The 21,280-nt window shown below is 41.6% G+C and overlaps 1 protein-coding gene across 29 annotated transcripts in view; it reads right to left on the bottom strand.

Annotated features, from left to right (window-relative positions):
• The window catches only part of LOC147140016 (ankyrin-3-like), a 117,967-nt gene that overhangs the window by 45,028 nt on the left and 51,659 nt on the right, over nucleotides 1-21,280 (bottom strand). For 25 of the 29 annotated variants that reach the window (XM_086045306.1, XM_086045309.1, XM_086045312.1 and 22 more), the window contains 13 exons: nucleotides 15,114-15,215; nucleotides 14,165-14,263; nucleotides 11,834-11,932; nucleotides 10,288-10,386; nucleotides 8,015-8,200; nucleotides 7,834-7,854; nucleotides 5,203-5,301; nucleotides 4,143-4,241; nucleotides 3,725-3,823; nucleotides 2,198-2,395; nucleotides 1,167-1,265; nucleotides 232-330; nucleotides 39-137 (listed from right to left, as the gene is read on the bottom strand). In XM_086045306.1, coding sequence (XP_085901432.1) covers nucleotides 39-137; nucleotides 232-330; nucleotides 1,167-1,265; nucleotides 2,198-2,395; nucleotides 3,725-3,823; nucleotides 4,143-4,241; nucleotides 5,203-5,301; nucleotides 7,834-7,854; nucleotides 8,015-8,200; nucleotides 10,288-10,386; nucleotides 11,834-11,932; nucleotides 14,165-14,263; nucleotides 15,114-15,215 — 1,398 coding nt within the window. Of the gene's footprint in view, nucleotides 1-38; nucleotides 138-231; nucleotides 331-1,166; nucleotides 1,266-2,197; nucleotides 2,396-3,724; nucleotides 3,824-4,142; nucleotides 4,242-5,202; nucleotides 5,302-7,833; nucleotides 7,855-8,014; nucleotides 8,201-10,287; nucleotides 10,387-11,833; nucleotides 11,933-14,164; nucleotides 14,264-15,113; nucleotides 15,216-15,308; nucleotides 15,817-21,280 lie in introns of those variants that run through there. The other 4 variants (XM_086045311.1, XM_086045327.1, XM_086045328.1 and 1 more) reach the window with 2 other exon arrangements.

Here is a 21,280-nt window from a genome sequence, read left to right as displayed (position 1 = left end):
ACGCATTCTACATTCAGACTGGCGGTCAGAGTGCACACCTTGGATTTGGTCTCCACTTTGGCTCCGTTCTTGAGCAAGTATCGAACCACGTCGGCCTGGCCTGCCCTGGCTGCCATGTGGAGGGCCGTCTCGCCCCTCTGGAGGACACACAGCCACGCCAGCGACAGTGAGATCACGACCAGGAAAGTCGCCCGTTTTCAACATGCAACAATGCGGTGATGATTCGCTCACCACATTTGTGGTGTTGGGTGAAGCTCCGTGGTGTGTGAGCGCATGGACGATGTTCTCGTGGCCCATGAAGGCCGCCACGTGGATCGGCGTCAGGCCAGACTGCGAAGAAACACTTCATTTAGACGGTGCAGCAAAGTATGACTATATAAATATATCTTTTTTTTTATGGGTTTTTACAGTTTACAATGAAGTCAGAGTTTCGAGTTGTGTATGTATGCTGGGCAGCAGTGCAGGTTTACTAGAAGAGATGCACCATAAATTCAAGGGCAAGAAGAAAACAAAGTTCTATGTTTTGGTTGAACATTATGGTGTGTAAATAAATATACAAGGTTGGATTCATTTTTGTTGAATGAATGGATCAAAGTATCAGTTGTTTGAAGCTTTATAATCACTATGGTATCCATGCTAATTTCCATTAGCCTTTCTATGACGTTTCAAAATATATCTTTCAATTAAGCACACTTTCTTTCGATAAAATTACTTTGTAAATGGTTTGGTTGAACATTTAAATTGACAGTGCTTCATTTTCTTTTGTTCTTCTGTTTGAATGTGTTGCTGCTCTGTGTGTGTTAAATTAGCAGCTGTTTGACAGTTTAGGTTTAGCCTAACCTATAGGCTAACTTCTGTTAGCTTACTTAATATTTCATATTACATGTTGGCATTAAGACAGCATGGTTTTGTTATGAAATTATATGGTTTGGTTGGACATTTGGGTCTGGTTTATTCCTATTTGGTTTTTATGCGTCACTTTTACAATAAACTTCAACTGGGCGTGACAGCTAAATAGCTTGAAGCAAGCACACACTGCCTACATTTTCTTTTCACCTCTCACTGTGGGTCTGAAACGTTCCCCTCGCAGTAAACATGTAAAACTTGGCATAGAACCACTTCAACTTTGATGTCTGGTAGAAGTGAATAAATATGTCAAGGAGCACCTCGGTTACAGCCTGGATGGACGCTCCATGCTTCAGCAGCAGCTCCATCACTTTCACTCTGTTCTTCTTGCAGGCGATGTGAAGCGGGGTGAAACCATTCTGCGGAGGAATCAAAAGGCGTAGCTGCTATGCAACCAGGGGACTTTCCACAATGTGAAAACATCTGTGACTGCCGACCATAGTGGAGGCAAATGAGCTGCCAGGGAACGGAACAGCGCTGAGGAATTTTCCCATAAGCTGCACCCTTCTGATTCATGTTGCAATTTGTGTTATTATTCCCTTTATAGCATACTGTATGCTGACTCATATAGTTTCCTCATTGGGCCTTAACATTAGATAGACCTGCCCACTATAAAGAGATATCAAGAATTCTGCTTTTATAAATGTAGTCACGATTTAGAGATTCAAAGTGTTTGTACCTAGAGTACATTTAATAGTCTGTACTTTTTCACAGTCCTCTGATACACATGTACAGTATCTGTACTTTTACTTGAGTACAGAATGTTTTTGTTTTTTTTCCAAAGCACAATAATAAATTCTACATGGGAAAGAGGGAGTCAACCCAAACATATTTTTTTTAAGAATATGTTCTATGCAAGCCCACTAGTTGAAACAAAGCATTCTGATAAATATTGCGTTTGTGGAATCAGAATGAATCCACCCGTTTTTAGCCATCTCATGGGGCGGCCATTTTGTCACTTCTGTCGACTGAAAATGACATCACAACTACCCAGGCCTCAGGTAACGACCAATCACGGCTCAGCTTTAGAAAACAGGCGAGCTGTGATTGATCGTTAGCTGAGCCCTGGGTAGTTGTGATGTCATTTTCAGTCGACAGAAATGACAAAATGGCTGGCCTCTGAGATGGCTAAAAACGGGTGGATTTTTGCTGCTTAACTCATATTCCACAAATGCAATATTAATCAGAATGCCGTCTTTCAACCGGTGGGCCTGCTGGGAAAATATTCTTGAAAAAAATATGTTTGGCTTGATTTCCCCCTTTAACCTTCCAAGTTGTCCTCCCCTCATACCAGGGCCTTGGCGTTGGGATTGGCCTTCTTGTCCACGATGAGCTTGGCCACCTTGTAGTGTCCGCAGTGGGCCGCCACGTGCAGCGCCGTCAGGTAGTCGTTGGTGACGTCGTCCACCGGCACGTCGTGCTGCAGCAACAGCTGCACGCAGTTCAGGTGGTCCCCCTGAGTGGCCATGTGCAGCGGCGACAGGCCGTTCTGAAGTGGGATGGAGAGGAAGCCAGCGGGGGAAGAGAGAGAGAGAGAGAGAAACACGCAGACGGACACGTAGACGGATGGACAGACAGACGGATAACAAGTCAGTCAGGTGGACATCAGGCGCCGCGGGGAAAGACTGTGAAGGAAGTTGATGGGGAGACTGCGGAAGCATTGTTATAATGAGGGCATTACAACAATGTCTACGTGGTTACATTGGTGGTCCCGCCAGGTCAAAGCGGCCGCGTTCTGTTCGGCTCGCACGGAGGTTGCAGCAACAGTGCCGCACCACGTCGCCACGGCAACAACAAAAGCGCTGCTATGTGACTGGAACAGTATGGTGAAGAGAGCTAATCCATTCAACGGTACTGACTGTTGTTCAGAGCGTTACTGGCAATGAGAAAACTCACATACAGTGGTACCTTGAATTATATGTTGATTTAGTTTCAAGACCACGCGCACACCAACGTTTTATCTGTTTTTTTCACACTAAAGTAAACAGTGGATTCCAGGTTCGCGGTCTCCCTATTTCACATTATTTTTCGTACAATTAATAACTCTTTTATATTGGGTGTAATTCCATTGCTGACCACTTGATGGCGGCACACTAATTAGTTTTAAAAATAAATGCAGTAAATGCTATAAAAACATTGCTATGGTGTATTTAAATAAGTTATTTCCATATTGAAGATTTCACTTATTGCAGTAATGACATAATACAATAGAATGCACATAATTAGAGTTAAAAAGAAAGATCACATCACTTTAGCTGAGCTTAATCTTTTTTTTTTTTTTTTGCCTTTTCACCTGCATGCTTGCAGATATGTTTTATTTATTTATTTCCTGCTTAAAATCAATAGACATAATCTGCCTCTTGTCAGAACACACCGTTTTAGCACCCATGGTTAGAAAAAGAAAATTGGCAAAATACTAGCAAAAAGCATTTTATGAGCACAAACTACAAGACTTTCATAGATTTAGTCAACATGAACTGATGATGGCCCGGATATTGTTGACGTTCACCGCCACCATCTAGCGGTCAAATTTTGTGGAGCTCATTTGTAAGCAACATTTTTGTTTGCAAGAAATTGACCGAGCAACTGGAAAAACTCACAAGTCAAGGTATCACTGTATTCTAATATTTCACTGCCCATGAGCTGAAACTCAAACTCTATTCTTAAGAATGTCTGAAACAGGGGTGTCAAACTCCGGTCCTTGAATGAGGTATGTTGCACCAGGGATGAAAAACATGAAGGTAAGCGGCCATCGCGGACCAGTGTTTGACACCCCTGGTTGAAAACCTTTCTTGAACCACCACTCCCTAGTAGCTACCTTGGTCTTAGAAAGGATGGGAGCGCCTCTGTCCAGCAGGATTTCGACCACCTGTGCATGACCACTCCTCGCCCCGCAGTGAAGGGGAGTCAGACCATCCTGTAGGGAGAACAGTCAGGATTTTAGTGGGGCCCAACGAATATGGATTTTTTCAAGGCCGATGCTGATTACTATATTAAAATAAAAAAATAAAATAAAATTCAGATGAAAAATCAACCGACTTATTTAAAAAAAAAAAAAAAATATATATATATATATAAAAAGAAAGAAAAAGATATATAAATAAAGAAAAAGAAAAGAAAATATAAAAGAGCAAGTATCGTCCATAGGTTGGGCCATAGTTTTTAGTCATTCTACGTAAACCTTTTCTTGATTAAACATCACAAGCCTCGCGATATGAAAAAATTCATGTTATCACCTTGGTCTTGGCGTCTATTTTGGAGCCTCGGTCCAGTAGCAGCTTGACCATGTTACTGTTGCCCCTTTTGGAGGCCACGTGGAGCGGCGTGATGTCATTCTGAAGGCGGGGAAAGAGACAATGGCAAATTACTACATGTGATGGTTCATTATTTGCGAGTCACAAATACAAACATCGTGTGGCGCTTAATTACTATGATAACGGCGCATGTGTGGCTCTTCCCATTTGCAGGCCTCCTACTTGTACACAGCCAACATGTGATTAATGCCAGAGAACAGCACAAACACTCCTCCAGACATTAGCTGATGTACTTATGGACCTTTGCTGAATCTGGTTCACTTAAGTAAAATGTGGAAATGGCTTTAAAGACCACAAGCAAATAGCACTGGAACAAAATCTTGTCCTAGCTTTTGATTGGAAGTTTGTATTACCATGTAAGTACAGTTATATCTAAATAAATAAAATACAAAAGTTAATCTATTTTAGTAGTTCGCTTTTCAGAAGTCCAACCTAATTTCTACATAAAAATCATTTTGTACGTAATATTCTAATGTGTTGAGAGGGCAATCTGGGGTTTTAGTCATTTTTTAAATTATAATCCTCAAAATTATTTTTTGAAGCACAACACATTTTACTGTGCATAGTAAGGATATGTTTCACTTTTTAAATTGAACTGTTGAAACACATTACATTTGCTACGATATTCCAAATTATTGAGCTGCACCTCGCTTTCATACATAGTACATATTCAATGTATTATAACTCATCATTATATCTTTGAAGATCACTGGCACTACTATTGTACTTTCCACCTTGCACCTACTGAACAAATATCTAGCTAGCTAGCCAGCTAGCTAGCTAGCTAGCTAACTACCTACCTACCTAGCTACCTCCTTTAATGTTCTACCAATCTTTACCTACAACCAAATTATTTAGTATATTTTGGAACTTAAAATCAACCAATTTATGACTAAAGACTTCTTTTTTTAAGAGTGGCCCCTAACCTGAATGCAGAAAGTAGTTGACCTCCCTTTGTGTGTGTAGTTTGCACTCAACTCACCCTGGCCATGAAGTCCACAGCAGCCCCTCGGTTCAGAAGCAGCGTGGCCACGTTAATGTTGCCATAGTGGGCTGCGATGTGAAGGGGGGTGAAGCCACTCTGATTGGAACACACACACAAATAGTGAAAACACGTTGTATTGCAAATCATAAAAAACACACACACAAATCCGTGCCAGCACTTAAGTGCACTCAGGCAAGGACACATTCGACTTTTTCCCCACTATTTTTTCCCCCACAGAGATTTTGATTGAAACATTATTGTGGGCCCAGTGATATGCTGACAACCAGACAACATATTTCAGTATACCATTTGGTTATGGATGTGCTTTATTCAGTGGTGGGCGCTCGTCTAAACACTATCAAAAGCACGGACTTATATTTATAACCCAGCCATCTATTCTCTTCCTTTCATAGCATTCTTGGCTGGACTGCTTCCAGTATGCGTACGTGGATGTCATCTTTTTTATTGTCCAATCAGTTTTCAGAATCTATGTGTTGCCATGTCAACCTAATCTGCCCAAGCCCTTCGGAATCAAAAGTGCTGTCTGATAAACTATATTAACAAAGAGACTGTTTCTTTAATTAACCAATCGGATTTCAAATTAGTCCTCACGGGGCCAGCACACGTTAATACATTTAATAAAAAGCGTCTTTAGTTAGTTTTTTTTTTTAATTAAGAAAAAATTTTTGGCATGCAATTAGATATATATTGATTCTGAAGTGCTCCAGATTATGTATATGGCACAGTTGTTTTTTTTGTTTGTTTGTTTGTTTTGTTTTTTAAAGAGTATTGATAGCTGCAATAATTGTGACCTGATAGTGGTGGTCTTAAAGCCAAAATACCCAAACTGCAACTGCACTGTAATGGACATCGTATGTATGATTAATTAGACCAAATCTAGTTGTTTGGCTAAAGTCACGAAAATGACCCTGCAAATGAACACATCCTGAATAAGAGTCATTTCCTGGCTTAGTGAGCGACAGCTGTCCAAATGACACAACAGTTCCACATTAAGCTGTGTAATCATTCCACATTACTGTTAATCCAGGGGAAAGGAGGTGTTTGCAACCAAGGCAAGGAAAAATACTAAAAATAAAAACATTATTATTTGTTACATTTAGTCCTTAAGACATCAGTGCACCAAATTAACAAGCCTGGTGTTATCATAGCAGCAAAACTACTCTGGTACCATGCAAAATGCCTTCAGCAACAACACTTTACAATTCCCTTGGAAGTTGCGTGTGAGCGCTGAGGGTTGCCAAAGCCAAAAATGCCAAAGACACAAATGAATTTGCAGCTTGTCCAAGGAATTGTCAGATCCCATGCGAACAAGGTCTCTTGTTCCAGTGACTAGGAACAGATCAGTGTGCGGGCTGAGGATCCTTTGCTGCACATTCTCTTGAACGACAGCATTGACATTAAGGGGGCAAATTAAAGATCAAATTAAAGCTATAAACAGCAACAAACAAGCCTTCACACTCATTTTTTCAAGGCCAATCCTCAAAACCGTGACACAGTGAAATCTAAAATCTTGGCAGGTTAGCTGTCTATGATAGCCGCTTCTTATTGGGGCTCATTTTCCAATTTCCTAATAGGAATTTGTTAAAGTTCGAGCAATGGAATTCGCCCCAAAATGGCTGCTTTAAACTAAAATGGTCAACTTAGTGTTCGAATAGTTATGATTGTATTATTGTCAATGTTTTGTTTTGTGTTTTGTTGAATTAATGTTTCCTTAAAGCGCTTTGTTACAGCCCCAGCTGTTGTGAAAGCGCTACATAAATTAAAAAAAATGTATTGTATTGTATCGTTTTGTTTTTCCTGGCATGGGTCCTTGAGACGTTCATGCATGTCCAACCAATTCGGTGTCGATCAGTCAAACTGGTGTCAGGGGATCTTTTTTTTTTATTTTTCAGTGGGCGCTACTGAGTGAGTTTTGATGGGTCGTGTTTGTGTTGATAAAACACCAGATTTTACCAGTGTACAGATTAGCAAAAAATGGTGAGTTTGCAGTCACACTGAGCCCCCTCAAAAGGCGATTAATTCGTTAAAATATGAATAAACATGGTCATTTCAAGAGGGCGCTTAAAGGCATTTGGTGTAAATGCTCTTCTCTCAGCATTCGCACACCAAATAAAAGCGTAGCCCAGTAAACTAGCATCAACTAGCATCATGGAGAATCTGTTGCCATGCGGGTTTGAGGGCAAGCCACTGCTGATAACCGCTCGACATGCTCGACATACCGGTTATCATATTAATCAGTTTCATGGATCACACAATTCTGACACTGAAGTTGATTTTGAGACTCAGATCATTTGCCAAAAATAACAGCCGGAGCTTACATTTTAGGCACCATGAAACCATTAAAATCGCTGAGAGCTTGGCTAGCCCAGAGTCCAGCCAAAAGGCAGCGAAACATGCGCCATTAAATCGTTAAATCTGTTACATGAGTGAAGACATGGAAAAGGAGAAGGATGGCGTTAAATGGAAACAAGGGATAGGGTTGGGACAAAGGGGCTTCAAAACTACAGTAAGTCAAGGGAACCGTTTTGGGGGGGTGGGTTCTTTTTTTCCCAGACTGTTTATGAGTTGAGATGGAGAGACTAAGTAATGTACAGAGTTAAGGTGTACCTCTGTTGTTCTATTCATCATCTACAAAGTCAGCCAAGAGAGGAGAGAATGTGGAGTTAGTGAGGAAAACGACAATTAAAGGGAGTCCATTGTGAGCGGAGGAGCTGAGGAGATCATCAAAGTTTGCGGCAAGTAATTCAACGTATTTTCAAAAAGTGTCCGGCCCGAGCACGAGCCTCACCTTGGACTCCACGTCTGCGTTGTGATCGTTCTGGAGGAGCAGGGCGGCGGCCTTGGTGTCGTCCTTGCGGGCGGCGATGTGCAGGGCGGGCAGACGCACTTTGCCCTTGGTGTCGTTCTCCAGAAGCAAGGAGACCACCTGGTCGTGGCCCTGCTGGAGTGCCACCGCCAGAGGGGTGAAGCCATCCTGCGCACAGCGACAAAACCTGACGCTTAGACAAAGGGCGACGTCACAAGCAAGGTGGTAAACTTCGAAAGATGATGCCGAGGAAGATCTGAATCGCTATTAGCAGTCGTCAAAGCTAGCAACTGGCTAATTGCTAACAGCTAGCTGCTCAACATCTATCCATCTGTCTATGTATTGAAAAAAAAAAGTATATAGCACCATATGTTTAAAGTATAAAGTTGTTTTATCTAATTCATGATAAAGGAAAACATACACCGTGTTCCAAATGATATTTATAAAATGTTCCTTTGTAGTTTACACTAATGGCCGTCAGCATAATTTTTAAATCATGTTAGAGTAAATAATAGAGTAAATAGTATTAGTGCGTAATAGTAAGTACTTTTTATGTGTTTCAACATACCTTCCAAATTACTTCAATCAAAAGCTTTTTCAAACAAAAAACATCTTTACAGGTCAAACATTTAAATATTTTAAGACCTCCAATTTCAAGGGTGTCAAACTCATTTTTGTTGTGGGCCACAACGTAGTTACGGTTTCCCTCAAAGGGCCGTTATGACCGTAACCGTATAATTGTTTAATTGCCTCACCACGTTATTAAATATATACAACATACGGACGGATAACTCATTTTAACAATTGTTGCTCACGTTACTCTAAAACGACGTTTGGTAACAAAAAATGTTTCAATATTTCAGGTTTTTATTTATGACGAATGACAATTTGAAATTTGGGTGGATTTTAGCAAGAGACTTGCTTTCGCAGGTCACAAGAGGTGATGCGGTGGGCCAGATTTGGCCCCCGAGCCTAATTGATAATGTCACGTTGAACTTTTTCAGGTTTTGGAGCGCTTCTGCTAGGATTTCATTGCAGGATGTGAGAGTTGTCTCACAGGGCTCCTGTTTGGATGTAAAAGTCCTCACACCTTCATCCATGTTTTACTTGGGGATGCTCCAAAGGTTCTCAATAGGGTTGAGGTCAGGGGAAAAACGGCGATGATAACCTGATGTAAAAAAATATGCTGACTGTCACGCATTGTGTGTGAGTGTATTACTTTGGAGGGCGTTGCAGTGAGCTAGCACAGGTGCAGTGATGCTAACATTGGTCAAATGAGCCTGCTTATGAATAAAATAAAGCGCTTCATTTGACATATTACTTCCAACGACATCTCCGCATGGGTATGAGAATAAGTCTTACAACATGTCAAACAAATGAAGAGGTTATTGCATTTTTCCCTCTGTGTCAGAAGCTAATGTATGTTACATAAGGAAAATGTATCGCCCGTGCATATTTTACATAAGGCGCATCAAGGCAAACAGGCACTCTGTTCTGCAAGATCTTGTATACATTAGACGGGATCCTTTGGTCATTCAATTAACTCTATCGGTCTACTCTGACTGGGAGGTGTGTAGCATTGGTGTGTGTCTGCACGAGCGGGAAAACGTAAATCGGAGCCGAGAGGCAGCGAGCGGGGTGAAACTCATCATCGATACGCTCAAGGTCACTCTACCTTTGCCCGACTAGCAATCGATGAAACTAGTGCATGAAGAGAATGTGAAATGGAAGGGACGAAGACAAGGAAGTTGGAGTAGATAAGCTCGGATGAGTTGTACGGCGTAGAGCAGCAGTGTCCAAACTACGGGCCAGGAGCCATTTATGGCTTGTCGTCCAGTTTTTAGCGGCGGCGGCATATATTAAAAGTAACATTTGACATGGCCCCAAAACTACAAACAATGATAATGATGAACTGGTTTTATATCGATTTTTTAGATGTGCAAAGATGCGAAGAAACTGCTTTAGCAACGTTTTTCTCCATAATGGTTGACAAAAGTAATTGTGTTTCAGAGGCAAAAAGTGGCTTGCTCTCATTTCTGCAACGTTAAGGATACTCAAGTAACAGCTTTAAAAATTGTCATCCTACGACAGATTACGTTCAACAGAAAATATGTGACCTAGCAGTTTGAATGGACGATTATAACGTGTCAACAACAATAATAATGAAAACGGTTGCTTGATGGACTGGTTTTAGCGTGTTTTGTATTTTTCTGTACGCTTGCCTCAGCGGACTGTTTCACAAGTGTGCGCAGTACCTCAGTGGCCATACTCTGGCTGGCGCTGTTCTCCAGAAGGAAGCGTACCACCTCCAGGTGATTCTCCTGGGCTGCCATGTACAGAGGAGTGAAGCCATTCTGCGGCACAAACAAAACACATGCACGGAAATGAAAACCGCCTCGGAATATGTCCTGTAGTCCATCGGAACCAGAGACCTCTCGACCGTCGCACGCTAGGGAGAGAGTCAGGCTAAAAGCTGGGTACACACACACCGACAATCGTGGCAAACTGGAGCATTTTCTTTCTGTCTCGAAAAGATATACTGGGCGAAGTGGTAAGGGGTGTGTTAACTGTTAAGAGAGATTTTCTCCTTCGCAATCTGCGCGTAAAATGGCCACGCTGACAATCGTAAATGGCGTATCGATATTTTTGATCACAAACAACACCAGTGGAGATATTGTGTGATATGCGTTGTGTTGGGCATCTCGAGCACAGTAAGATCCATCGAAAAACGCTTGGCTTTTTTTTTTCCCCAATGTTTGTGGGATGTTTCACGTTGAAAAAAAAATCTGTTAAAATGTTCACATTTTAATCGGTGATCTCCAGCTTTCAACTTGTTTTTTCAATTAGGCAAGGCTATAGCATGACTAAATGGCGCACCTCACCTCACTTCAAAATTATTTCAAGTTAACAAAATGGCGCCAATGCCATATTCTTTTATTTTCCATGGCTTTGGCTTTGAGCTCAAATTTGGCGAATAAGTAAATTTGGGAATGCTGAATATGTGTGTTTTGTATAGCTGTTACTACTGAATATTTCAAGAATCGATTATTTTTACTACCCCAATTACTGTTCAAGTAATTGCTGTTTATTTGATATTGTTTGGTGATTAAATAAAACTAAACTAAACAACAATTAAGGAATATCACACGAGAGGGATTGATGTTTAAGTCACCAACATTTTGCAAACAAATTCAGTTACTGGTTCGGTGATTGTTTTAGTCATCTTTAAAAGCAGATGTCTGAAGACATCTTATTTTGAGTAAACACAAAAGATGATCATGAAGGACTACAGAAATCAGAGGATAATTATTGTTGAGAGGCTGAACACAGGGGATTTGGACAATTTGAAGTTAAACGTCTCTAAATGATGACTCGATGATTAAAACAGTTGTCAATTATTTTAATAATCGATTAGTTGTCAATCAATGTTGACACCTCAATTTTAACCTCATATTAAAATGCCCCATTTTGGATTCACCAGTCATGAAATGCATACATGACATAGGGAACATCTGCGCTGCTTTGATGATGGCAGAAATAACGATGGAAAAAAAAAAAAAAAAAAGTGTAAAGACCTTCATTTTCACCTTGACGTGAAGGCCGTAAAACGTGGCGCCGGCGGCTCTGTGAAAAGCAGAAGCCCACTGGGCACAAAGCCAAACTGAGCGAGGAGCCATCAGCTGAGTGATTCCCGGGACTTGATGATAAAATATCATCGGGCGAAAGGGAAGCCACGTTGGGGCTTTTTGCTCGTCTGCTTTTTTTTTTGCTTCCGTGATTTGTGTGCTGTGTACAACTCACCTGAGATTGTGCGTTGACGTTGGCTCCGTTCGTGACCAGCTCTTTGACGACTTCCGTTTGGCCGGCCAGCGAGGCTATGTGCAGGGCGGTGTTTCCTTTCTGGATTAAACGGAACAACCAGAAGAATGTTGTTAAGCTCTCACACACCTGTTCTGCGTATGTGTGGTGTTCGGCCAAGTCTGTTTATATCCATGTCAGTATCCAAGCATCCCAGCGACACACCAATCACACTTAAGTTCCAAAGGCGTTCAAGCTCTGCCGGCCTGCTCGCACTGCCAACAATGTGTCACTTCCGATGCCACGCGACCCGCTCAGAAATGAGCACTCGCCGAGCCTCGGCCGTAAATATGCTCGCGCGAGGCTTTTATGAACCCGCGCCGTCCCCATGATGGCAGAAACGACCCTGCGGATTGCCCCGCCAACCACGTGATGTACGTTCTTCACCCGTGAAATGAGATCATTGTGACTGCGAAGGAATGTTTTGTTCTCAATGTAACTTGCATACATATAAGCATTCGTCCATTTTATAAACCAATTGTTCTTTTGTTGCAGCATTATCATCTTTTCTAGTTTACTGACAATCTACATAGGTACATATGTCGTTTTTGTGTTGAGAGCTGATATTTCCCAGTTCATGAACGCCTCACGCCGTTCGCGAATGAGAGAGAGCGAGAGAGAGAGAGCGAGAGAGCGAGAGCGAGAGATCGATCCATAGAAGATGCTACGATGTGTTAGCGTACCAAATAGGACATTGTGTTACAGCGTTACATCAAACACACACCTTAACGTGTGTATGCTAACTGCAGCTAGCTTCTAGACACAACTGTGCCTATATCAGATATGAAATCAGGCATAAACACAAACTTGCTTCCCTTTTTTAAATGATCGGGCATCCCCAGAGCGAGACGCGGCAGTATCGAGAGAAAAATAATGTAACAAATGAATAAATATATAAATAAACAACACATTTTGATTGTCGACGTTGTCGTGATTAGTCGAGTCAACGTGGCAGTCCTACTATCAATTCGGGATGGGCGAGTATCGATGTAAGGTATCAATATCGGTCTGATATCCAACCTGTATCAAAACTCGATACTAGTACTAAAGTACAAAGTAAACTCATTTGGCCATTTTACAATTAGGAACGAGAAATGAGAAATTAGAAGAATAGAAAATTGACATTAATTTCATGCATTTAAAAAATGCAATTATGGGATATATAGGTCTTTCTTTCAAATTATCTATCATGTTTTTTTGGGAAATTTTATATATCAAAAGTACTAGTGGTATCGGTACTTGGCATCCGTATCGGTGACTACTCAAGAGTTGAGTACTCTTAAAGTGGTAAAGAAGATCCCTATTAATCTTATGTGTCAATTTATTTAAAAAATTATCTATTTTTCTCAAAGTGCATCCACCCATAGCTCTGCTCCTTGTCGCCAAGGTAACGGACGAAATCCATACCCGCCATTGGCCCAGCAGGATGAGCGGAGTGAGCGCTGAATCACTTGCAAAGTGTACTTCTTTATCCCTTGGGTATTTTCCCAAAGTCGCAGACACCTCTTCAACTCTTTAAAATTGTGGGAAAAAAATACGTCACCCTTTAAAGTGAGCATTTGCCATTGTAGGCGTCACAGATGTTGCGCTTGAACATAACCATGAACAAAGAACCGAGAAAAAAAAAAAAAAAAAAAGACAACTATAAACAACTATAGCTTCAACCTCCTCCTCATGGAATTTCTTAAAGAAACTACGTGTGTAAAAAGGCTTGACAGCAGCAGCAGCACAAAATGAATCCCCTAATCCCTCAGACCGCTCGGGGGGGGGGGTCACAATTGCGAGGCCTTAATTGGGGGGGACTCTCGCCTTCTTCTTGAATATTTCATCCCATTATGTGTTTGTCAGCAGAAGCTTCGTAGCCTGTGGCAGAGGGGCGGAGCGACGGAAACGACTGCCAGACATTAATGGGGATCATATTTCCCCCCCTCAAAAGTGTTTATTAGCATCAGATGAAAGCGGCTTCAAAAGAGCAGACCCCTCCCATAACGCATACCATTAGGATTTGTTGTTCCCCCCCCCCCAAAAAAAAGAATGCACTGTGGCCTCGTTTATTCTTAAAGCACATTTATTACCATTCCCCCGGCAGCGCCGAGGCCGTTAAATGACTTATAATTCAAAATAAACTCTCTTCATCCCCACCTATCTAGTAGCAAAAGGCTGCACAGGTGCAGTTGCTCGGCGCTGTTTAATCCCTGCAGCCCGTGCGCTGATCCAAATGGTGCTCGGTAAATCATCACAGCCGCATTAGGTGAGCGGGGCAGCGCGGCTTACCTTGGTTGCTGCGTCCACAGCGGCGCCGAGTTTCAGCAGCTCGGACACAACCTCCGCATGCCCCTCTTTAGAGGCTAGATGGAGAGCATTCAGGCCATTCTGAGAAAGGAAAACAATCCACTTAGAGGCATGAAACTGACTACACGGAAGAGGTTGAAGCAATTAGTCGACTAGTGGCCGGGACGACGTTACTACTCTGCATTGACATTTAAAGCTTGAAGTTGACTAATCGCTGGTTTTGGCATCTCATCTTCCAATTTACAGACGACTCAGGACTTGGTCATTTGACGCTCTGTGCGGCAGCAAAATGTCCGGCCAACAAGATAGCACAGTCTTCATACATTTGCAGGTTAGAGACTAAGCTAGTTGTGGATGAGAATAGCGGCTAGCCACGCTAGCTTTGAGTATTCCAATCGCCGCTATTCCTAAAATATTCATTATTTATACGTTTTTGGGATTGAATGAGTTAATCACTGCTAGGGAGATATTTATTTGTCTTTTCACAGTCCAGCCATTCAAGCCCGGGAATTTATTTATATATTTTTAAATATTTTCCATACATTAGAGTAAAAGAGGGTCTGAAAATGTCTGGCATTGAGTGAGTTAATTGTTTGGCGCAAGGCTACAACGTGCCATCTTGAAAGATGCCATGCGATGGAAAACTACAACAACTGCATTCAGAGTGACGGTGAGTTGTGTTTTCAATCATTTGCTTTTATTTGTTTCTATGCCGGTTCATCTGTCTTAACGTGAAACTGGTCCATGGCCCAAAAAAGGAACACTGTACTGTGCCGAAAACTAAATATCAACGACGTCATCGATTAATGGACAAGCAAAAACATTGCAAAAATTCTTATTACTCCTTTTTTTTTTTCGGCACCTGGTTATACCATCGACAGGAAGGCGATATAGATATAGATATGATCATAGCGCAGTGTGCTCAACTCACCTGATTGCAAATGTTAATCTCGACCCCAGACTTGAGGTAGTCAAGGACCTTTTCAAGGTTTCCAGCCCGGGCAGCTCTCAAGTAACTGGCATTACTGTCAGACTGCGGAGAGGCAAGCAAGAAAGAGAGAGGGAAATCATGAGTTCAAACAGAACATGTAGAACAACCGACAGAAAAATATATATTTCCATGTACCAGGTAGAACTCAGTCATCATTCCTCAATACAAAAAAAAACGACATCCGAATAAGCGTAAAGCTAGTTTCCACGCATGTGCTCCATCATCCGAGGGCATCAGTGTTTTAAAGTTTACGATTTCCTCATGGCCAGATGAAGGTTTAAAAAGCAAAACATCCGGTAGACCAAAGCCATATGGAAGCCAGCGGAGCTCCGGCACGCTGCTTCATCGCAAGCATGCGCGTCAGCCGTCACGTCCCAAAGGACACCGAGCTCCCTTCAAATCCAAAGCATGTTTTGATTCCCAGAGGCACGATCCTGACACGGAGAGTTCTCGGCTGCAGCCTCCCCGAATGTGCTGGGCTGCCCTCGAAAACAGGGCTTTGTATACTAAAATAAAATGATGAGGCAAGCATATTTTTGCCCCCATAAGAAAATGTGAGCAAGGGAAGGAGGGGAGGGGGGGGTTGGGCAGCGGACAAAAGGAAAAGCTGAAAAACTGAAAAAGACGATGCTCTGCTTTTCCACCATGCTTCCATTTGCCGCTTCATAACAGTGTGACTTTTGTGCACAGCAGGAGCGAGAGAGGTGTGGCTTCATGATAGAAGGACCGCGAACCAAATAGGGCTTAATTCCAGAATCTTATTCAGCACGAGAACCTGCTCGACAACCGACGGCAAGGGCCCGATCTAAAAACAAAATGAGTAAACAAAAGAAACAGAGCATGGCGCTGTGTAAGTTTGTGAATGGAAAATATTTGTCACTGAGTCATTTCCTGATTACTGAGACCTTTCAACTTAAGCTCATATCTCAGCCAGCATCTAGAAACATTGTCTTGCTTTCTTGACAAACTCGACCCCCCCCCCCCCCGAGAGGACATCTCAGGCTCTCATGGCCTCTGCAACACCAGACGCCAGCTGTGGAAAATGCTTGTTCAAAGATAATAATGCTTTGTTTTGATTGACTGTCGGTCTGAGAATGTCGGTCTGGTCTAAACCCAATAGAGCATTATTTTCATTGACTGAAGACTAGGGATCTAACGATTAATCGAAAATCGATCCGAAATCGATGCGGGCCGATTAATCGATCCGATTAATCGAAAATCGAGTTGATTAGATTCATCTAGAAAATGATTGAAACGTTTTTTTCATTCCAGATGCATAGCTCATTTTGAATGTGTAGATCAAATTATGCTTTTGCGCCAAACACCATTGCGTATTGCGTCTCTGGATGGCTGCAGAACCACACTAGTGCACAGAGACAAGCACGGTACCCATTTTTAAAAAATCGAATCGAAAATCGGGAACTGAAAATCGAATCGAATCGGGGCTTGAGTGAACCGTTACATCCCTACTGAAGACATATGGGAAGCAACACAAACAAGCGGCAAGTCAAGGCGGCTGTGATTAAGTTCGAGCAAATCATCTGCGACTTTTGAAACCCGAAAAATTGACATTGTCAGAGGACTCCTAAAAGGGCAAAGAATATACAGCAAGGGCCAAGTCAGTCACCTGAAGTCAAAGTATGCATTTCACATATATGGAAGACAAAACTTAAGCCATACAATTCTGCAATTAAGGCGGTCTCAATGAAGGCATCTATTAAACTGTCAGAGATCTACTAACAGGACAACAATTATTCTTCAATTGTCAAACCAGACACCTGATTGCAACCCAGTAGAGCAAACGTGTCAAAGTCAAGGCCCAGGGGCCAGATGCGGCCCGCAATCTCATTTCATGTGGCCCGCGAAGGCAAATCATGTGCGTCGACTTCAAGTTTCTTGCAAATTGTTTTTACTTTTAACAACTGAGATATGAGAAACTGCAATGTGTTATTTGCTAGCAATCCTCCCCTCTAAAATAAATTGAAAAATAATTGAACAAACAATTACTTCCGGCTTCGAATTTCAAAACTAGCTATCCATCAATTTGTTGTGTATATGTGATCATACAAGGCAACCATAAATTAATATGAATCTGAGCCCCTGAAAATAGAAGCCCTCTGCATAAAATTCAGCTGTAATTGCTTAATAGTCGATAACATCTATTTGGCAAACATTTTAAATTGAAAATGTACACCTTTATTTTCATATCAAGTGTGGCAAAATCATCAAAATATTGTCCAAATACTTGCGGACCTGAATTTCGCCTGTCTGGTGACCTCGCACTATTCTGCCCTCATTCATTGCTTATTAAAGCCAAAGTTTCCCATGCAGGATAACATCTGTGCAGCATGTGCGTGTGTGTGCGTGTGTCTGCTGGTACAAATCCAAACAGTTGTCCTCTTTCTTACATAAGCAGTCCCGAAGCCTGAAAGCATGCGCTATACTGTAGCTTGCCCGCATGATCAGCAACATGCCTCTGACGTAAAAGTGCGTTTGCAGGTTAGAATGTGGCGTCGCCGTTTATGCCGACAACTACTATTATGTAGGTCAAGGACTTAGAATGCTGCGCTTACGGTCGCCCAGTTATCTCATCGGGGAGAACGTCATGTGACAGATCCCCTACAACATGATATTATATTCTCTTTTTCTTGATGCGAACGGCTTAAGTGGCAGATTAAATAGTGTAAGTCGCAAATCGTGGATCTCGTCGCTTTATCCCTTAATGCTTCGTGACCAACATGTCGGACGCTCCGCCCTCGGGAAATCTGTCCGTTCAAGATGAAGGTGCATCACACAGGAGAGGGGCGGCAGATTTATAAGCGAAATATCGCTAAGCCCCCCCCCAACCCCCCCCCCCCCACCAGTATCGGATATTGAAAGAAAATGGCGGCGTGAGAGAATAGGGGTTAAGCCTCAAATGGCGGCGTTGGGGAAATATGACACACAAGAGGATGGCGTTAAGAGATGAGATTTATTTTTAATAGAACTTGGCGAGGTTGAAAAAAAAAAAAAAAAAAAAAGCCGCTCATTTGTGGGAAAATGACGGCAAATGTGAGAACTTAGCACCCCACGTCTGATTAAACAGCAGCAGTCTCGGGCCATGTAATTTTAATAAGATTACTGCAATTTCTTTGCCTTAAACAAGAATATTGAAAAAAAAAAAATAGAAGCACGAGCAAAATATGTAAATTAGACATTATACATTGACATCTACACTATTTCTACCATATTATGGCTACATACAGTGAGTGTATGATGAAAGTCATGACAAAAGGATATTCTGAGATGTTCTAATGGTGATATCATTTGTGATATATTTATTGTTATAGTGGAGAACACTGTACAGTAATCGTGTTTCAGGTTCGTGGTCTGGTTATTTCGCAATTTTTATTTTTGTAATTCACTGTTTTGTTTTGCCTCCCGTTTATTCTGGGTGTAATTGCACTATCCACCACTAGATGGTGGCAGCACATTATTTAGTTTGACACTAAGTTTGACTAAAGAAGAATACTGAAAACAGCTCAATTTAGTTTTTGCTAAAGGTTATTGAATGCCAATGCCCTTCAATCCTGCTTTTTACGCCTACAGAAAGCAACGGCTGTAAATTAATTTCAGCATGTAAATCTTTGGACTTGATGATTGATGTGTACTGCGAGATGGAAAAAAAAAAAAAGACATTTGTTTACAGTGAACGCAGAGGGGTCAGTACAGTATTTAAATGTGTTTGTATTATTTTAAAATGAAATTTACAGACCTTAAAAAATATGTAACCTAAATGCTATAAAACATGCCTTGGTTTTAAATTTAAAAGAGTATTTCTATACCACATATTTTGGCGGTAGTCTGGAACATAACATAGAGGGGAGAACACTATTTTGATTTCCTTATGTAGTCCAGTTGTACCACTACAGCCAATAATATACAATAAACATTGTTCTTAAATTCATTTTTTTTTTAAAATACATCTCTTGTTGTTTTGAGGCTGCTATGTAGCATAACAAAGGTGTGAAAGTGTCTGCTAGCAATGAGCGCACCAACTGAACGTCATGTGCTGATGATTCTGGCTGAGCTGAGAGTGTTTAGAACAAGCAGTGGACCGGCCGCAGCGCTTGTATTGTTTCACTTGATCCCTCACTGTCCTGACTAAACAAAAAAAAAAAAAAAAAACACACACACACAGTAGAGCCACAGAAAGCCCGGGGCACCCAGCGGCAGGCCCCAAAAGGTGTCTGGTGCCAAACACCTTTGCACTCACACAGTTACTTCTCATATCACAACTAGTGATGAAAGAACTCAGCAAAAGATTTGTTTTGAAGTTCACGGGTCAGCTCACATGCTTGGGGAGTAAGGGAATAAAACAAAACAAACTGCTTATCCAGATGGTATTTCAAATGAAGAATCATCAGCTTAATTGTTTCTTTTTAGGAAAGTGCAACAACATCAATAGTCTGTCTTCTTTTTAGGATGATGCAGACAGATGTGCAACTGTGTGAATTATTATTTAGTGCAAACACTAAAAATGGATTTTGTTATGGCTTTGGCTCCAACTGAAGAGCTCATAATTTGGCAGTGTTCCCTTTTTTTTTTTTTTTTTTTTCTTCTGAGCTATATGTCGTGCCCGGGAACTACCACAAATTTCCCTGCAATTGATCATTTTTATAACTCATTTTAAACAAAAGTGAAGTCAAAATAAACCCGAACCCGAACCTTATGGGCCGGATCTAGCCGGCAGGCCTCGAGTTTGACACACGGTCGAGAATCTTCTCTTGTTTCAAATGTCCAAACCCTTCAGCGCACAATGCTCTCAGAACTGTCAATTACTGAGGCTGCTATTTTGGGCACCAAACATGTCTGTGCTCCAAAGACAGGAAAGGAGATTTTAGAAATCATGCAAAGTACAGGGGGGCCTCGGTTTACATTGGAGTTCCGTTCCGATTACTTTATTAACTTTAACTTATGGTTACGCGGTTGTAAAATCATCATCCAATTTCGTATTCAAGAATGTACAAATAAGACCTGATGCCATTTTCGAGGAACCAGAGGCACATTCAACAAGCTCGTGGTGAGTCAAGCTAAGCGTTAAGACTGGCGACAACGGTAAAGGTAAAAAGTACCAGTTGAGCACAAAGGCATGTAAGCAACACACTCGACTTGTATACATTTAGGACATCACGGGCGTCCGGCAGAATCCTGGCATCTCCAAAACTCAGGAACAAAACTACGTACTGTTTATTGAGCCATCAAAGCCAAGCAAGCCAAGCCGGCAAGCCATTTTCAACACTTTAGAGTGCTCAATAATTGAAACAAATGAAAATGATTTGTGGGCGAAAAATATGAAATTGACTGAATTTCTGCCTGACAGTGACGACTAGACACATATTTTGATTCGACAGACAGACGGATTAAAAATTGTTTTTTCCTCAATGTGTGTGCAAATTTTCAGTCATCCAGGCCATGGTAATCCGCCAAGGTTAAATCGAGGCAACTGGATTCTTGTTTGTTGAATTTCTTGTGCTTTTTTTTCTTGTTTACTGAAAACATTCAAATATGACATATGCAACTATGCTATTAGGCTACACACAAAAAAAAATGCTGGGTTGTTTTCCTAACCCACTCGTTGGGTAGCAGTGGATTTTGGGCAGATTGGGTTACATTCACCCAAGGTTGGGTTAGTTATTTTGACCCAGTAGCTTGGGTTAAAGGTTGGATTTGGGCGGGCTGAGGAACTGAAACTGGTCACCATTTTAGACAGCCCTGTTGTGAAATGAAATTGAAATTCATTTAACGGTACATGATGAGGTTCTAAGATCTTTGGCACAGAGATCGAGTTTCAAATCGAGTTTCAAATCCCGTCAAGGCTTGGCAAGACTCCTACGCCATAGGATGATTCCGAGCCACTTCTGGTCCTTGCCAGATAAAAATGAGTGAGTTGTGTCAGGAAGAGCACAGTAAAAACTGTGCCGAACACACAAAAGTTGCTTTTTTGAGTTCTATTTTGAAGCACAGCTATACTGATAACCTTGTAACCAATTTCTTGGTAGCTTCATCAGTAAGGGTAGTTTTTACCCATCGTCAATCCTCAACCCAATGTTCTGCGTATAAATAAC

Source organism: Filicampus tigris, chromosome 11 (assembly GCF_054856515.1).
Source record: "Filicampus tigris isolate MCC_2025a chromosome 11, RoL_Ftig_1.0, whole genome shotgun sequence".
Taxonomy (NCBI): Eukaryota; Metazoa; Chordata; class Actinopteri; order Syngnathiformes; family Syngnathidae; genus Filicampus; species Filicampus tigris.
The sequence above is the reverse complement of the archived record's forward strand: the minus strand, read 5'-3'. Positions and strand labels throughout refer to the sequence as shown.